The sequence below is a fragment of the Pelophylax lessonae genome (genome assembly GCF_965119305.1).
Source record: "Pelophylax lessonae genome assembly, chromosome: 6".
Lineage (NCBI taxonomy): Eukaryota > Metazoa > Chordata > Amphibia > Anura > Ranidae > Pelophylax > Pelophylax lessonae.
In genome coordinates this window covers 215,366,846-215,383,726 of record NC_138773.1, presented here as the reverse complement: position 1 = coordinate 215,383,726, position 16,881 = coordinate 215,366,846, and the positions used below count along the sequence as shown (strand labels likewise).

General features: G+C 44.6%; 1 protein-coding gene across 1 annotated transcript in view; it reads left to right on the top strand.

Annotated features, from left to right (window-relative positions):
* Nucleotides 1-16,881, top strand: part of POFUT2 (protein O-fucosyltransferase 2) — a 46,089-nt gene that overhangs the window by 16,440 nt on the left and 12,768 nt on the right. The window contains exons 2-6 of the mRNA XM_082261393.1: nucleotides 2,172-2,422; nucleotides 7,103-7,247; nucleotides 11,727-11,837; nucleotides 11,925-11,991; nucleotides 12,303-12,428. Of these exons, the coding sequence (XP_082117519.1) occupies nucleotides 2,172-2,422; nucleotides 7,103-7,247; nucleotides 11,727-11,837; nucleotides 11,925-11,991; nucleotides 12,303-12,428 (700 nt within the window). The remainder of the gene's footprint in view (nucleotides 1-2,171; nucleotides 2,423-7,102; nucleotides 7,248-11,726; nucleotides 11,838-11,924; nucleotides 11,992-12,302; nucleotides 12,429-16,881) is intronic.

The window sequence follows — 16,881 nt, the reverse complement described above, 5'->3', positions numbered from 1 at the left end:
CCTTGCTCTTCCTGTAAGCTCTTTTAAAATAGTTCTATATGTAGATTTAGTCAGAGTCTTAAGCAGCTCTGCTCTGTAATATTTATGTTGAGTTTGTACCCTGTATTAAATGGTTTCTTACGATCTACATAGTAGTACATCTACATAGTAGAAGAGATGCAAAATATAATTTTAAACTAGTTTTAAAAAAATCGAATTAACCCTAAACTATTATAGTATCTTGTTTTGTATGGTATAGTTAGTTGACATCTGCCAAATTTGTTTTTGAGAAAACTTCTCCAGCATTCCAATCCGAACAGGTGGGAAATCTAAAGCTGTCAATATGAAGATTTGTGTTTGCTTTTAAGTGCCGGTTCACACTAACGCGGCACGACTTCGGGGGTGACCTGTGAAGTCGCGTGCACCGCGTCTTCGGCACGACTTGCACAGACTTCATATAATGAATGTCTATGCAAGTCACTCCAGGTCGCCCCGAAGTAGTAAAGGAACCTTTTTCTAAGTCGGAGCGACTTGTGTCGCTCCTATTAGAACGGTTCCTGTAGCACACAATGGACCGTGACGGACCGCGACTTATCAGGCTGACAAGTCGCCTGACAAGTCGCGGTAGTGTGAATGGACACTGAAGCGAATGTAAAGGTAAATTTAAAAAAAAACAAAACAAAAAACAAACCTGTCTATGCCTGTCTATGGAATTGCACAGAGTAGTCACAAACCTTCTTTTCTCTGGTCCCCCGCTGGCGATCCTGGCCCCTCCTCATTCTCCACTGCCCACATGGGAAGCTGCTTCCCATGGAGGCACTCATGTGCGCTCGCTTCTGAGCCCCGCTGCTGCGTCCATGGACACAGACAGCATTACTCAGCCCTGCTTCCTCGTCACTGGCTTTGATTGACCGCCTCCCAGTGCCCCAGCAAAGCCAGCAAGACCAGAAAGTGAGGGAGCTGCAGACGTGCTCAGGTAAGTAAAAGCGGCGGGGAGGGGGATGAGGGAGGATACTGATGCCTAAACATTTTTTACCTTCATGCAAGGAATGCATTAAAATAAAAAAATGTTTAGGCTTTAGAACCTCTTTAATACAACTATACACTATATTAAGCAAATATTCCATATATTCTTAGAGATTGGAAATAGTTTGAGTCCAACATAAAGTCACGATGCAAGTACAGTTGTATATTTGATACCCTAGGGCAGGGGCCTCCAAACTTTATAAATATGGGGCCAGTTTGCTGTCCTTTAGACTTTAGAGGGGGCGGAGGTTGGTGTCACTGGGAGGAATAGTGTCTAATTCCTGGTAGTGGGAGGAATAGTGTCCCATCATTGGTGTCAATAGGAAGAATAGTGCCTCATTGTTGATGTCAGTGGGAAGAATAGTACACCATCATTGGTGTCCATAGGAATAATAGTGCCATTGGTGTCCAGTGGGAGGAAAAGTATTCAATCATTGGTGTCGGTAGGAAGAGTAGTGCCCCATCGTTGGTATCAGTGGTGGGAATAGTACCCCATCATTGGTGTCAGTGGGAGGAATAGCTCCCCATCAGTGGTGTCAGTGGGAGGAATAGCTCCCCATCATTGGTGTCAGTGGGAGGAATAGCTCCCCATCATTGGTGTCAGTGGGAGGAATAGCTCCCCATCATTGGTGTCAGTGGGAGGAATAGCTCCCCATCATTGGTGTCAGTGGGAGGAATAGCTCCCCATCATTGGTGTCAGTGGGAGGAATAGCTCCCCATCATTGATGTCAATGGGAGGAATAATGGCCAATCATTGGTGTTAGTACAGGGGATAGTACCCTGTCATTGGTTTCAGTAGGAGGAATTGTGCTCCATTGTTGGTGTCAGTGAGAGCAACAGTGCCCCAGGGGCCGGATAAAGGCAAGCAAAAGACCACAGTTTGGCGACCACGGTCCTAAGGGATAGTTATCAAACATACATGATTGGCAAGGTAAGCCCATAATAGCCTGTCTTGGCCAATGATGACCCCAAAGGGCTCTAGTTTTAATCATTTTCCAAAAAGCATTTAATAGCTTTAAGTCATGTTTTGATAGTTTACATTCATTTGTTTCATTATAATCCTCAAATCTACGTTTAATAAGTTGTTGTGGTACTTTTGTCAAATCTGTGCCCCTTCATTTTAGGGTAAAACTGTATATATAATTTAATTTCATTTTATTATCTAGATATCTGTTGTATGACGTGAATCCTCCTGAAGGATTTAATCTTCGCAGGGATGTTTATATTCGTATGGCCTCGCTTCTAAAGACGTTAAGAAAGAGCTCAGAGTGGGTGTTGGTTCTGCCTCCCTGGGGGAGGCTTTACCACTGGCAGAGTCCTGACATCCACCAAATACGTATTCCCTGGGCTGAATTCTTTGATCTCGACAGCCTCCACAAAAATATCCCTGTGATTGAATATGAAGATTTCCTAGCTGGTGAGTCATACTATATCATAACCATAAAATGTGAATTTTTTTTACAGAAGTTTGTAAGGATACAGTCTTCTTTATTCTAGACTTCTACACGTCAACAGATGTGCTAAACTCCATGATTGTAATTGTCACAAAAAATTACAGAAAGCTTGAAGAGCTACAAATGAATCACCTTTGATAGGAACAGTGCCATACACACCAATCTTGACAAGGGGTCTCTAAACATTCTAAACAAAGGGCCAGTTTACTGTCCTTCAGACCTTAGCAAGCCCGAACTGTGGACAGTGTGAATAGATAAAGCCTCAGGCTTGGTGGTCAGTGGGAACAAAAAATTACATACCAACCCTGTGGTTAGGTAGAGGAGGAATAGTTCCCAATCATTGGTATTATTGGATGGAATAGTGCCCCATTGTTGTTAGTGGGAGGAATAGTGCCCAGTGGCGGAGCTAGACTTTTAAAACAGGGGTGGCAAGGTATTATTTTGGGGGGTCAATATATTGCAATATTTTTTTGCGGCGGATCCTCTTCGTCACGCATTTTTAGTAGTGCAGACTTACTACAGCGTGCCCCCATTCAATGCAGAGTTACTACAGTGTGCCCCCATTTAATGCAGAGTTACTACAGTGTGCCCCCCATCAATGCAGTGACCAGCGTGCCCCCCATCAATGCAGTGACCAGCGTGCCCCCCATCAATGCAGTGACCAGCGTGCCATGTCTCCTTCAATGCAGTGACCAGCATGCCCCCCATCAATGTAGTGACCAGCATGCCCCCCATCAATGTAGTGACCAGTGTACCCCCCCCCCCCATCAATGTAGTGACCAGGCCAGCATCCATCAATGTAGTGACCAGCGTACCCACCCATCAATGTAGTGACCAGCATGCCGTGTCCCCTTCAATGCAGAGACCAGCGAGACTTACCGAAGGTAGAAGAAGAAGAACACAGCCTGACACATCCATCCCACATGTTCAGTCTGCCCGGCCCGCAGCTAGTTCTCTTGACCGAGCGGTGAGCCCGGCACAGCGAACCAATCACGTGGTGAGTAGCGGCACAGCGAACCAATCAGGTGTGCAGGCACGCGTGATTGGTTAGCTGTGCAGTGGCTCACGGCGCCGCTGCTGCTCACCGCTCAGTCAGGAGAACTAGCTGCAGGCGCCCACGCTCTATTGTTCAGCTAATGAGTGTAATGTTTTCAGCGAGCGGGGTGGCAACAGGGGTGGCAAGGACTTTGTCTGGGGTGGCAATTGCCACCCCAGCTAGCCCTTTGGCTCCGCCACTGATAGTGCCCCATCTTTGGTGTCAGAGGCAGAATTTATGCTTCATCATTGGCATCAGTGGGAAGAATAATACTCCATTGTTGATGTCCGAGGGAGCAAGAGTGTCGTAAGCGCCAGATAAAGACAAGCAAAGGCCCGCTGTTTGGAGACCACTGGTCTTGAATATAAAAGTGGAGAGTCTTGCTCAAGCTTTTATATACCACACTGCTGCAAACCTGGCTACATGACAGTGACCATGCATACTTCCTTTACCTAAGTTCCTGGGTACCATATTGATATTACTATTTTTAAAACCTTATTCAAGTTTTTTTGTTCTTAAAAATAAGTTGTCCAGCATTTGTAAAAAAAAAAATTAAACTTTGCTGGAACACTTACCTTTTCCCCAACACTTGCCCCTGCAGATTTACCATTATCTGATCCAGCTTTGGTCCTCTTCATGAACCAGAGGGTGGTTTGTGATGCCCAACCCGCTTCCTGTAAGCCTAGGGTGTCATGAAACAGCCTTTGGGGATCTGTCATCATGGCACCCTGCACAGGTTTTTTTCAGGAATATTTGTTTCAATCTGTTGCTTTAAAGTATTTTAATAGATTTGAACCTGCACTAGCAAATAACAGTAATAATATCTTGGCTCATGCCATAGAATCTGGTTATGGTAATTTGGCAGTAAATACTATGCAATATATTTATAAAGCAGTGACTATTACATTCACCTAATATTCACTAAGGGTGTGTCTTCCTCGTTCATGTGCTTTAAAGTGGTCCTAAAGGCAAAATTAAATATAATATATGGTGCAATCTGTTACTAGCATTAACAAAGCAGCATTTGCTTTTCTCATATCACCTTCTTTACATAGCCTGGCAGTTTGCCACAGAAAACTTAGGCTTGGTTCACACGGCCGCGACTTGGGATCTGACTTGTGAGACCCTAAGTCGCATGACATGTGAAATCCCACATGAGAGCTGTTTTAGCACTATTGATGTTGCACCGACTTTCTAAAAGGTTTCTGTACTACTTCAAGGAAACTTCTATCTGACTTGTGCCCATAGACTTCAATGAAAGTCGCCTTCAAGTCAGATCCTGATCTAAATTGATGTGATTAGGATTCAACGTTGCAGGAAGATTACCCAGGCATTCACTGAAATCTGCTTCAAAGTAGTACTGAAGTCGCCAGCAAATCGCCAGGAAGTTGCCTGGCAAAGTTGCGTAAATTTTAGGTTGCAGTAGTGTGAACAGAGGCTAAAAATCCCATCTCTTTTATTGGCTGTTACACGCACACACTTTTTCAATTGGCTTTATAAGTACAATATCATTGTTCTTATACAAAGCTTTTTTCTAAGTTTTTATCATGGAGGAACCCTTTAAATCACATTCAGATCTCTGGGAACTCTACAGCTCATTACACTTTAGTGTGAAAAGTAAGCCATTTCAGATGTGCCCCCTTTATTGGTGGTCAGTGAAGGGCCCATTTACATCAGCGGTTAGTGAAATTCCCCCTTACATTGGTGGTATTTCAAGGATCCCCATTACTCTGGTGGTCAGTGGAAAGAAGGCTCCTTCTACTGATCGTCAAAGGGGAGATTTCTTCCTTTATGGATAGTTTAAAAAATCATTGGGATCAGTGGTTACTTATGAGAGTCAAAAATTGCTAATGGCCCAAGGAACCACTGGTAACCCCAGAAGGAACCCTTGTTCAGAAATTATGCTTTTACACGATTAATGCACTAGGTCTTTGCTCCCTATTTTCTGCTTTAATCTTATAATGCCATGCTATGTCAACCAAAAACCTTAAATATACAGGGGTTGGACAAAAATATGGAAACCCTACGTGATTTGCAGGTGTGAAAGTGATGACATGTTTTGTTATGTTGGAAGTGATGTAACATTCTTTTACTTCTGCTGTGTGATGAGACACCTGGCTAACAGGTGGGAAGCCTCATTTTCCTTATTCACTGCATGCACTGCTAGTAATATGGAGTCATGTCAAACTTATGGAGTTTCAAAGAGGGCAAATTGTTGGTGCACGCTTAGCTGATGCCTCTGTAACTGAAATTGCCAATTTATTTGCAGTGTGGCGAGTTACAATATCAAAGGTTATGACAGCATAAACAGTTTTGGTGAAAACATCGTCTGATAAGCATAAGTGCGTTCGACATGTTCAACTTGCCAAAACCACTGGTGACCGAATAATAATGCTTAGAAGAGGAGAGAGTTGTGTAACACCCATATATCTTGCACTATCAATCATTGGAGGACTGTAATATTGTCCGATTAATTGAGCTTTACACTGTTCCCAACCAACGAACATGCTTACATGTGGCAAAAACCATCCCAAGCTTATGACCAGGACTTTCTTGTGCCAACGGCAAAGCATGGTGGCAGCGCAATCATGGTTTGGGTAGCCATATCATAGTATTCTTCAGGCCCCATCATCACCTTGAAAGGTAGAGTTACTGCCATAGAATATGTAAAATTGTGGTCAACCATGTGCACACCCCATGGTGCAGACATTGGTTCCCAAGACAGCACCATTTACCAAGAGCATAATGCTCCAATTCACACAGTTGGTGTTGTCAAATTGTGGTTTGACGAGCATGCAGACGAAGTCTTGCACCTTCCCTGGGTGCCGCAGTCGCCAGACCTCAATATCATGGAAAACAATATTCGGGCAAATTTTCTGCCTGTTCTCTGTGAGAACTGGAACAATTTTTGAATGAAGAGTGGTATCAGATTCCATTATCCACAATCCATGACTTGTATTTGTCAATTCCTAGAAGAATTCAAGCTATCTTGAATGCCAAAGGCGATCCAACACCATATTGGGTACCAAATTTTGTTTTTACTTGGCGTTTCCATAGTTTTGTCCAACCCCTGTATTTGCACATCTCAATTTATTTATTTTTTTTAAACTGTGACTACTGTATAATTATGATAGTTTGGCTTGGGATCCAAATAATTAAACGATGGCAACCATTTCAGCAGAAAAAATGTAAAAGCTTATCTGGTAAAGTGGCGCAATTTGCACAAAATTACTGCACATTGCACATCTCTCTTTTTCTGTTTTTTCTTTTTCCCCTTCATGCCTCAATTTGTTTTCCTTAGATCGCTCTTACATGGATCCATTAGTCATATCTGATCCTCGTACTTATTTCTGAGATATAGAAGGAGGGGAAAGGGGTTCTTAGCTGACCCTATAATGTCCCCATAAACTGTTCCTTGTTTTATTTGTCTGTTGTTTCAGCACCATAGCACTTAATTTTCACAAGTGACCCATATCCAAAAACATAAATGAAAGACCAAAATGTTGTGTTTTCATTCATTTATTAACATAAAAATAATTGGTTTGCAAAAAATTGTGAGGTGCACTCGTTTATCTGTCATTTAAACAGTTCAACTGATTACTTCTAGAATCTGGAGGGCCATTTGTTGACCAGGTGTACGTTCTGCAAGGCTATGCTGAAGGATGGAAAGAAGGCACATGGGAGGAAAAAGTGGATCAGAGACCTTGCATTGATAAACTTATGTACTCTGAGGATAAGAATGGCTACTACAGGTACACCGCTTAAAATGTTACATTTTACTCACTTTATTATTATATGCAGTAACGATTACTGTGTGATATTATATTGACTGCATCCCAAAGGACATTTAGACCACAGAAGTTCCATTCAAGTAACATTCCTGATACTTTTTTTGTATTGGTTGATTCAAATGCTTTTGTAACTACCAAAGCTGTAATACTGTACCTTGTCATCAAAAAGCAGTCCTTGAGCTCCAGTCCAGTGACTCCACATAGGCTGGGATGATTTCACCAGTTTACTGCAGGTAGGAGTAAGCATTTCCTCAGTCACCCTGTCCCCCCAGTGATCAGAATTCAACAGTGATATGTTGTTACAAGTCACAAGGTAAATACTGCAGCAGAGTACTGATTTGTTTTAGATGTTTGTGTAATCATTTAAGAATTCCACAGACACCAGGGTATATATAATTGTATCATCTCCTGAGCCAGCATCTCGATCCAGGAAGTAAATACTGACCCTGGATGATGTCTAAACAAAGATGGCTTCTTTAAGAGAGAAATAAAGGATGAAAGCATTGTCAAATGGAGTGATCTTCCTAAGGCCCCTTTCACACATGCTGTCCGTTTGTCCATTTTTCATCCATCCGTTGACGGATGAAAAACAGACATCAATGCATCTCTATGTAAAAACGGATGACAACGGATGATCATCCGTTTTTCATCCGCTTCCGTCAATGTCCGTTTTTTGGAACGGATGAATGCCCTATTTTTCATCAGTCAAAAAAAACGGATCGGACGAAAAACAGATGTAAACGGACAAACAGTCAGTTTTTCATCTGTTTTTGCATTGGTAGTGGATGATAAAAAAACGGATGTAAAACAGATGAAAAACTGATACATTTTGACATGACTGAACTGATGAACTGAACTGAACGGACCGTATGTGTGAAAGGGGCCTAAGGCTAATGACACCCAACAGCAGTTACCCCCCCCCTCTCCTTCCATTCAGTTACAGGGACTTGTTTCTAGGAAAATCATAATGATTTTCTATGCGATCGCTAACAGTGGAAATTTCAAAGCGATTTGTCACTCTGTTGCTCAGCGTTCAAGATTCATTAGCTTTTTTAATTTATAGCAAAAACAAGTTTGCAGCATCACTGAGTGCCGCTTCACACTTCCGCGTTTGCGGAGATCGCATGTAATTCGGAGCGCACTGCTCCTAATTGCATGCGATCTGATGTGCGGATGCGAGTTCAGCCATACACTTTGTATGGCTGAATTCGCACTGTATCCGCACCAAACACGCACATGAGGCTTTTTTTGAGCCGCAGTAAAATCAGATCGCATAGTGGTTCACACTTGTGCAATCCGATATGCGATCGCAACTGGGGGTGTCGTTAACTTTTAATTGACACCCCCTGCGTTTCGCATATGTCAGTGTGAACTGCCAGATGTGCGGATGCGATGCGGGATCACGCTGCATATTCGCAGCGTTCCCGCATCGCAGAAGTGTGAACCGGCACTGAGGGAGAGCAAGAGCACAGCCCAATGCTGTAGAAAATTAGCAGGGAGTCTAGCAATTATATTGATAGCTACAGTTTGCTGTTAATATCTGGCAGTAGCGATTCTTGTAGCAGCAGTTATCGCCCATTTCATCTGTCATCAGCTTAAGAGGCAATAAATACCTGTATTTATTACACTTACATTTTCATGGTTAAGCATGCTATGTAATGGTTTTCTGATGCTAGGTCCAGTTTAATCACATTCATTTTGTGCTTTGGAATACTTCAAGTATTTTAGAGTTATACCCTGTTGAAGCAGACACAATTGCAAGATTTCAATGTAAAAGTTCCCTTCATTTGAAAGCATCTGTATCACTGAAATGTAAGAACGTGTCTGCTACTCATACTATGGTTGCTTAGTTCTTACTGGTCCTTCTCTAACCTGGAGCACAATTACAAACAGTGTAATTACACTATGGAGTCTAATTCTCTGCCCCAGACTAAAGCAGAGTGTACACCAACAGTTTTTTGTTTTTTTTTCTTTTTCCATTCAACCAGCGGGTTGATCAAAAAAACTGACAGCCACGTATCTACACAAGCAATGATGATACAGGGATATCCCCCCCCCGCCCCACTATTGTATTCTGACTATTGTATTCTGACAGCGGGGACCCCCCCCCCCCCTCTGTCAGATTACCTAGAACAGCACTGCAGCCTTTGGCTGCAAGCTCTGATTAAATCCTGGATTTCCAGCAGGACTGTTTGACAGGGAGCCGTACACACAGTGAAATTCGGCAGCTTATTCATCTATTCTGGAATCGGTGGTGTACTATGTGATGGACCGCCTGGCACCCTGCCTGGGTGTCTCTGCCAAACAGTGCCTCTTGCCATCCAAACCCTTCTAGCAGACTGAGAGCTAATACCAGTCCTTTACCCTAGTATCGAAGGAATGCTTCTTTATTGAACAGAAATACAGGTTTTATACACTTTAAAAATTGGGCAGTCACCACATGAACAATGCAACTTCAAACAGCGATCCAATTACAGTGATTTACTTAACATAAACACATAAGCAAGCCACAATGGTTCAGTAATGAGGTAAAGTGGACACCATACTAATCTCATCTCCAAGAGGATTAGCAGACAGACCAGAGTTGACACAATTAACAATAGGAATGCACACATGGGAGGAATTATACAATGAGCGAAAGACACCTTAATATCAGATTTACACATAACAGTAGACACCAGCATCATTTTGAGCTTATTATAATTTTCTGCTGTGAGGCTCTCAGTCTAGGAGGGGGTTGAAGCAGTCAAGGCTGGCTTGGGCTGCTGATTCCATACCCCAACAAAACCTAAATCTGTATCCAGGTTCTGGGTTCCCAGAGTATGTGTGTATTGGGGAGACATGGACCTGTATCCAAAGCAAAACGAGTCCAAAGGTCCCCCAAGCACACACCTCCCAAAGAATAGAGCCCCCTCAAACACCAGGGCCCATAGTCAGTAGACAAGCGGCTACCCTGCAGTCCCCTCCAAAAGCCCCTGTCCTGGTTGGGTCTGTCGCATACTACTAGCAGCACATTTTGGATGATAAAAGGAAAGTTGACATCAATATTTTAAAGTTTGTGTTCACATTACATGTTTTCTTCAGCAACTAGTTGAATTAGTTTAAAAATAGATGTTCTTGCATGCTGCTATTTTGTTCCATTGAGTGCTATAAAACTACAAAACTTACAAAGCTGATCGCTCACACCTATACTCTCTCTAAACCTGTATCAATGTGCAAAATGATATTCAAAAGTGGTGCCGCGCTCCTAAATACTAATGTGCCAGTGGCGGCCTGTCCGTTAGGGGCACAGGGGCCTATCTGTTTGCATAGCAATTTTCAGAATCAGCATATCATAGCAAATCAAATCATATATAACATAAACAAAACAAACAATGCATCAGCCTATAAAGTGTGCTTTTGGTATGACTTTGCTTGCATATGCTAAATCTTTCATAATAAAACAGGCTTGTGTTCACATATCCAAACTACTACCTTCCTTAATTAGTGTTCACCACTATGTGCGCCAATCATCCACATACATTAGTAATAATCCCCTCATCCGATGTTCCCTCAGCTGGGGGATATGCACTATTGTCCCTCTCTGGGGATCTGTTTTATGCTGTTTCACTCCTTAGGTGGCAATCTTGAGTTTAGAGTCCTCGTTCTCTTACACTTATCTCTATATGCCCAAATCATAAAGAGAGAAAGCTTGACGTAATGATCTATCTTTTAAAACAACCAGTTTGTTAGACACTAAATATGAAAACACTAGGGATGCACCGAAATGAAAATTTTGGGCTGAAACCGAAACCGAAAATGCAGGATGCCCATGGCTGAAAACCGAAAATGACTTTTTCCCCCCAAAAAATTTAAAATGGATAGAACAGGGGCATACACCAAAAACAGGCAGCGACGTACACCTGTCGCTGCCACCCTGTCACAGTATATGTACTGTGACGGGTTGGCAAGAGGTTAATTTAATTACCAATGGTATTTGTATTATGCAGCATGAGAGGGTTAATGTATTGTCACTGCTGGTCACTCATCTATTAGTGACCGACCAGTGGCAGTTAATTAACCCCTTTGTGCTGCATTAGTGCAACCAGTATCAGTGCAACCAGTGTTAATTATCACTGATACTGGTTGCACTAATGCAGCACAAAGGGGTTAATGTTAACCCATTCCCATTTCGGCCGATAATTTCGGTGGCCGAAATTTCGGTGCATCCCTAGAAAACACTCAGTCCCCACAGTGTGGGTATAAGACAATCAGACAGTATTACCACGGTATGCTCACAATGCGCACCTCAGCGTGACAACAGATTGGCCCCTCCCCTACACGTTACGCCACAGGGTCACGTGGCTTCCTCAGGGGGTTATCCTTAAACTGCCAAATGCAAGTCTTTACATGGAAAAAAAAAAAAAACTTGCACTGAGTGTATAATTTTTTAATTCACAGGGGCTGGTTTTGGGGCTATGAAGAGACCAGAGGTTTAAATGTCACATGCATTTCAGTTCAAGGTTCTGCATCTATCATTGCATCGGTGCTTCTGAAGAACACAACAGCAAGGTGAGAAGTCATGCTTCTGAGCTCCGTTGAATCTTACTTAGTCCATTGCAATAACAGCCTAAGTCAATGTTTCCTATACTCTTCTAGGTCAATAATGCTAGACAGAGCTGAGAATCTTCTACATGATCATTACGGAGGCAAAGATTATTGGGATGTAAGTACTGGAGAAAATAAAATTTGTTGCTTTCTGAACATTTATATTTGTCTATAGTCCACCTAAACTTGATATTTACTTGATAATCTCAGGGACTTTGGCAAGACTGGATTCATTTTGCCTTGTGTCACAAGGTGATCTTATTCTCCTTGCTTGACTTTGCATCAGAGGAAGTGAGACTGAACAAAAAACCCAGAGTTCAAACTATTTTTTTTGTCCAAGTTAAAGATCTACATAGACCCTAGCCGAATCAACATAACGTGCACAATTGTGCAAACATCCTACATAATGCTGTTAATTTCTGCATTTAGACACGGCGCAGTATGGTGTTTGCCCAGCATTTACGGGTAGTTGGGGATGAGTTCCGAGCTCATTTACTCCAGTCTAATGATGAAGCAGACAAAACCATATTCCAGGAAGACTGGTCAAAGGTGAAGGTAGGGGACGTTTTTCCTATTTCTTTTTTTTTTTTTTTCTTTTTTTTAAATCCTATAATATCTGCAGCAGGGCAGAAACACACTCTTGGACAAGGGCAAAAATATATGTGCAAGGGATTCTAACCCCTAGACCAGTGGTATTCTAATTTTTTTGGCTTAAGTACTGCTTTAAACCTAAGGGTCACCTGTGCCCATGTATTAGGACATTTTCCACTTTATGACAAACCAATGCTTTTTTAATTTTACCCAGCTGCTTAATTTTTTCTGAGACCAGATGCCTTTACATTCTGACCAGCCTGATGCTCTTTCACCCTGTACAGCTGTCTATACTTTCAGGATAGTCACTTTCATTTTCTGACCATCTGCTTTTACACTTTGGCCTGTCACTTTCTTCAACACCACTCACTTTAGCTTAGCTCTTCTTTTTTTCTTTTATTGCTAATACAAATTCTTTTGCACTACTGTATTTTTTTTTTTTTTTTTTTTTAAGTTTTACTATTATTTTGCATATTAACCATTTGATCCCTGGAAGGTTTACACCCTTCATGACCAGGCCATTTTGTGCTCTTCATCATGCAGCACTTTACATAAATGAAATTTTTGTTCACACTCTGATCAAACTCCAGTTTGATCTGAGTCCAATTTGTGTATCAGATTCTTTCTGGCAGTGGATCTGGACCGAACTCTTCAGATAAGGTTTGAGTGTATGTACTGTGTACTGCAGCCGGGTTTTCTTTGTGATACCAGCTGAGTATGGTTTTTAATTGGTTAGTTTATCTGTAACCTTATGAGGACACAGTATATAGGTGATTGTGGTGACTAGTTCCAACAGGTAATGACTAAGTGCTAATATTTGCGCGAAACGGGTCTACCTCTTTGTCCCCTGCTACATCTGTTAACCACTTGTCATGTGAAGCTTCAATAAAAAGGATTTTCTCTTTCGTTAATTTAAGGACACAGCTCCAGATATTTAAAACCATTGGGTTATACTGCCCACTACAGGAGAAGGACACTAGGCAGAAAATAGTTCTGGCTACACCTATGGGCAGTCCCAGGGGGTATACTCCCTCTCTCTGCTATAGCCACTCCGTTTTTTTCAGCCTAGTCAGGAGTAAGGACCTAGTTCCTTGCTGGGATCTTTGTTCCTGGCACAAATTTTTAGATAGAACATTTTTTTCCTCCTTTATTTCCTGTGAGATCTACATTCAGCTGCCGGACTGGACGACAGACTGGATAATTTAGATCCAGTGGTCACCCCAGTCTGGCCAGCGAGCGCGCGCAGACCTTCTGCTCCGTGCTAGGTTGGCCTCGACATAGCCCCACTGGACGGGGGCTGGCCTACGAGTTAAACGCCTCGTGAGGTCGCATATGACCCGGGTCTCCGCCCGAGTCACAGTGTTCCTCCGGGCAGATCCCCCCCCCCCCCATTTGGATGGAGAGGGGTTCTGTCTGGAGTGGTGCCCGCCTGGTTCCTGGTATGGTGAGTAGCTGTCCCCCCCCCCCCTCCCCCTGTAGAAATTTGGGGTGGACGTATGTCCATCCTTTGTATGAAAGGACCCCCTGGTTCCCCTCCTTACCGGACCAGAAGATCTACTGTTCAGGGGGGGGGGGGGTTGCACCTGGTGGGGGCTCCTGCCAGGACCCTACTGTCCTGCCTGGATCTCTCCATGAGGCCTGGTCTCCCTCCTGGATCCCTGTAAGCCTTGGGGTGCCGCCGTTTAGTTGTAGCCTGTGTGTTTCTATACACAGCGGCCATGTTTTTCTAGTCCGGTTGCCATTTTGTCATGGTTTCCCAATGGAAATAGTGGTGGCCATGACAGTGGAGCCCTATGGGCGGCGATTTCGGCAGCGGTAGCCCCTCTTCATCCCCTGGTGCTGACTCCTGGATTGTTTTACTTCCTTATCGCCGCATGTGTAGTGCAGGTTCCCCTGGTGTCTGCAGAGGCCTGTTTCTGTGGGTGGTGAGACTGGTGGGGTCCTCTCCTTCTCTGCTAAGGATTGCTTTGTGCCTGGGGACCAGGTGGTGCTGTCAGTGTGATGAGGGTTGCCCCTTAGTGTTTTACACTTTTTGTGGGGTCCCCCTGGTGACTCATGGAGTCTTCGGAGCACATTTCTCCACCTAAACCCCTCTCTGAGGCTGTGGGGCCCTCTGGGTCCCAACCATCCATCCATCCATGTACCGATGCCGGTCCTGGAGTCCCTTGTGTCCCGGGTGGAGGTGGCTTGTGGGTGACGGGCTAGCAAAAAGCCTGCACTATGTCCACTCTGGCTGGTTTGGCAATGAGGCTGGTATTTACTATTGCCCTAGTGTCGCAAACTCTGACAAAGTGGGCTAAGCCTCTACACCGTGACCTGGAGGGGGAACAGCTCCCCCTTGCCTTTGCCGAGCTGGCAAACCAGCTGGTCCAGGGGCTGCAGTTTCTGTGATGCTTCTCCTCTGATGGCTCGCCTCTCTGTTTTGGCAGTGGTCCTTCGGTGTGTCTTTTGGTTCAAGTGCTGGTCTGCAGATCAGACTTCAAAAAAGGCCTTTTCAAGGAGATCACGTGTTTGGAGCTACCCTGGATGACCTCATTAAAGGCCACATGGGGGAAGAGTACTTTCCTTCCGCAGGCTACTAAGGGCAAGAAACCTTGTCGTAGAAGTAGGCCTTCCTTTTCAGCTCATAAGAAGTTTTTTCGTTCCTCAGAGTCGACTGACAAGGGCTCAAAGCCTTTCAGGGCCACTTCTAGAGGATCCATACGAACCTGGTCTGTCAAGCCAAGATCGGGCTTCTCCAGACCATGGACAAGGCTCCTTCTGCATGAAGGTGCGTCCTCACCCGTATCGGGGGTGGGGGGACGTCTTCGCTGGTTTCCGGACTCGTTGGCTTCGGGTTCAAGACAAGCGGGTCCACAAAGTAATTCGGTCCAGGTACAAGATCGATTTTCGCTCTTGTCCTCCGGCAAGGTTTTTTTCCTTCCAACTTGCGCCTGTCCCCAGGCTGTTTACAGTTCCCAGGAAGGAAGGCAAGGTGCTTCTTCTAAACTGCTTTGTGAGAGTCCTGAAGTTCAGAATGGAGTCCATTCGAATGGTGGTGGCATCCCTGCATCAGGGGATTTCCTTGCCTCTATCGACATCAAGGATTCCTACCCGCACATTCCAATATGTGCCAGTCACCAGCGTTTTCTTGGCTTTGCTGTGGGAGAGGAGGATTATCAGTTTGTGGCGTTACTCTTTGGTCTCGCATCTGCTCCTCGGGTCTTCACAAAAGTGTTAGCCCTGGTGCTGGCTTTGCTACGTCAATGGGGGATCGCGATACTGGGCTACTTGGACGATCTCCTTCTGTGAGTGGAGTCTCCCTCTGCTCTGGTGGAGAACCTGGAGATCACAATACGAACTCTGCGGGAGTTCGGCTGGATTCTGAATTTTCAGAAGTCTGCTCTGGTTCCATCTACAAAGCTGGACTATCTGGGCCTGACTCTGGACTCAGCCTTAGCCAGACTGCTCCTTCCTCTGAACAAACTCCAGAAATTGCAGGATGCAATTCGCCTCCTGCTGTCCAACAAATGGTCATCCCTCCAGACTTGCATGTGGGTGCTGGGCCTGATGGTGTCTACCTTCGAGGATGTTCAGTTTGCACAGTTCCATACGAGGTCCCTGCAAGGGGAAATTCTGACCAAATGGAACAAGACTCCGCAGTCTCTGGACAACCAGCTTCCTTGGGGTATGAAGGAATCCCGGATATGATGGCTCCGTTCTCCGGCGATTTGGCTGGTCACCACGGATGCCAGCCTGTCCGGCTGGGGAGGCGTCATCGGCAAGCATCCTGCTTAGGGGATCTGGACGCTGGAAGAGTTCAGACTCCCGATCAATGTCTTGGAACTTCGAGCAATCAGGCTGTGTCTGGATCATTGGACAGATCGTGTTTAGGGTTGTCCAGTGCGCAGTCAATCACCAAGGGGACACAAGAAGTGTCCTGGTGGCTCTGGGGGTAGCATTCTATGATGGGCAGAACAGTTCATTCCAGCCCTCTCCAATGTACACATTCCGGGGTGAAAAATTGGCAGGCGAATTACCTCAGTCGCCAGGCGTTGGATCACGGGGAGTGGTCCCTTCATCAGCTGTGTCTCCAGTGACTCACCCCCGAGGTAGATCTGTTGGTGCAGAGGTTTGTGGCTCAGTAAAGGGATCCTCTGGCGGACACCTCAGACGCACTGATGGTCCTGTGGGATCAGTATCGTCTGATTTACGCCTTCCCTCCTCTCAAGCTTCTTCCCTCCTCTCAAGCTTCTTCCCAGACTTCTATGCAGGATCGAGGCAGAAGGGATTCAGGTTATCTTAGTGGCTCTGGACTGGCCTCGCGGGGCTTGGTACGCCAATCTGGTGCAGCTGGTCGCCGACGATTCTTTGGCGGCTTCCTCCCAGGGAAGATCTGCTGTCCAAAAAACCAATCTTCCATCCTGCTTTACAGTCG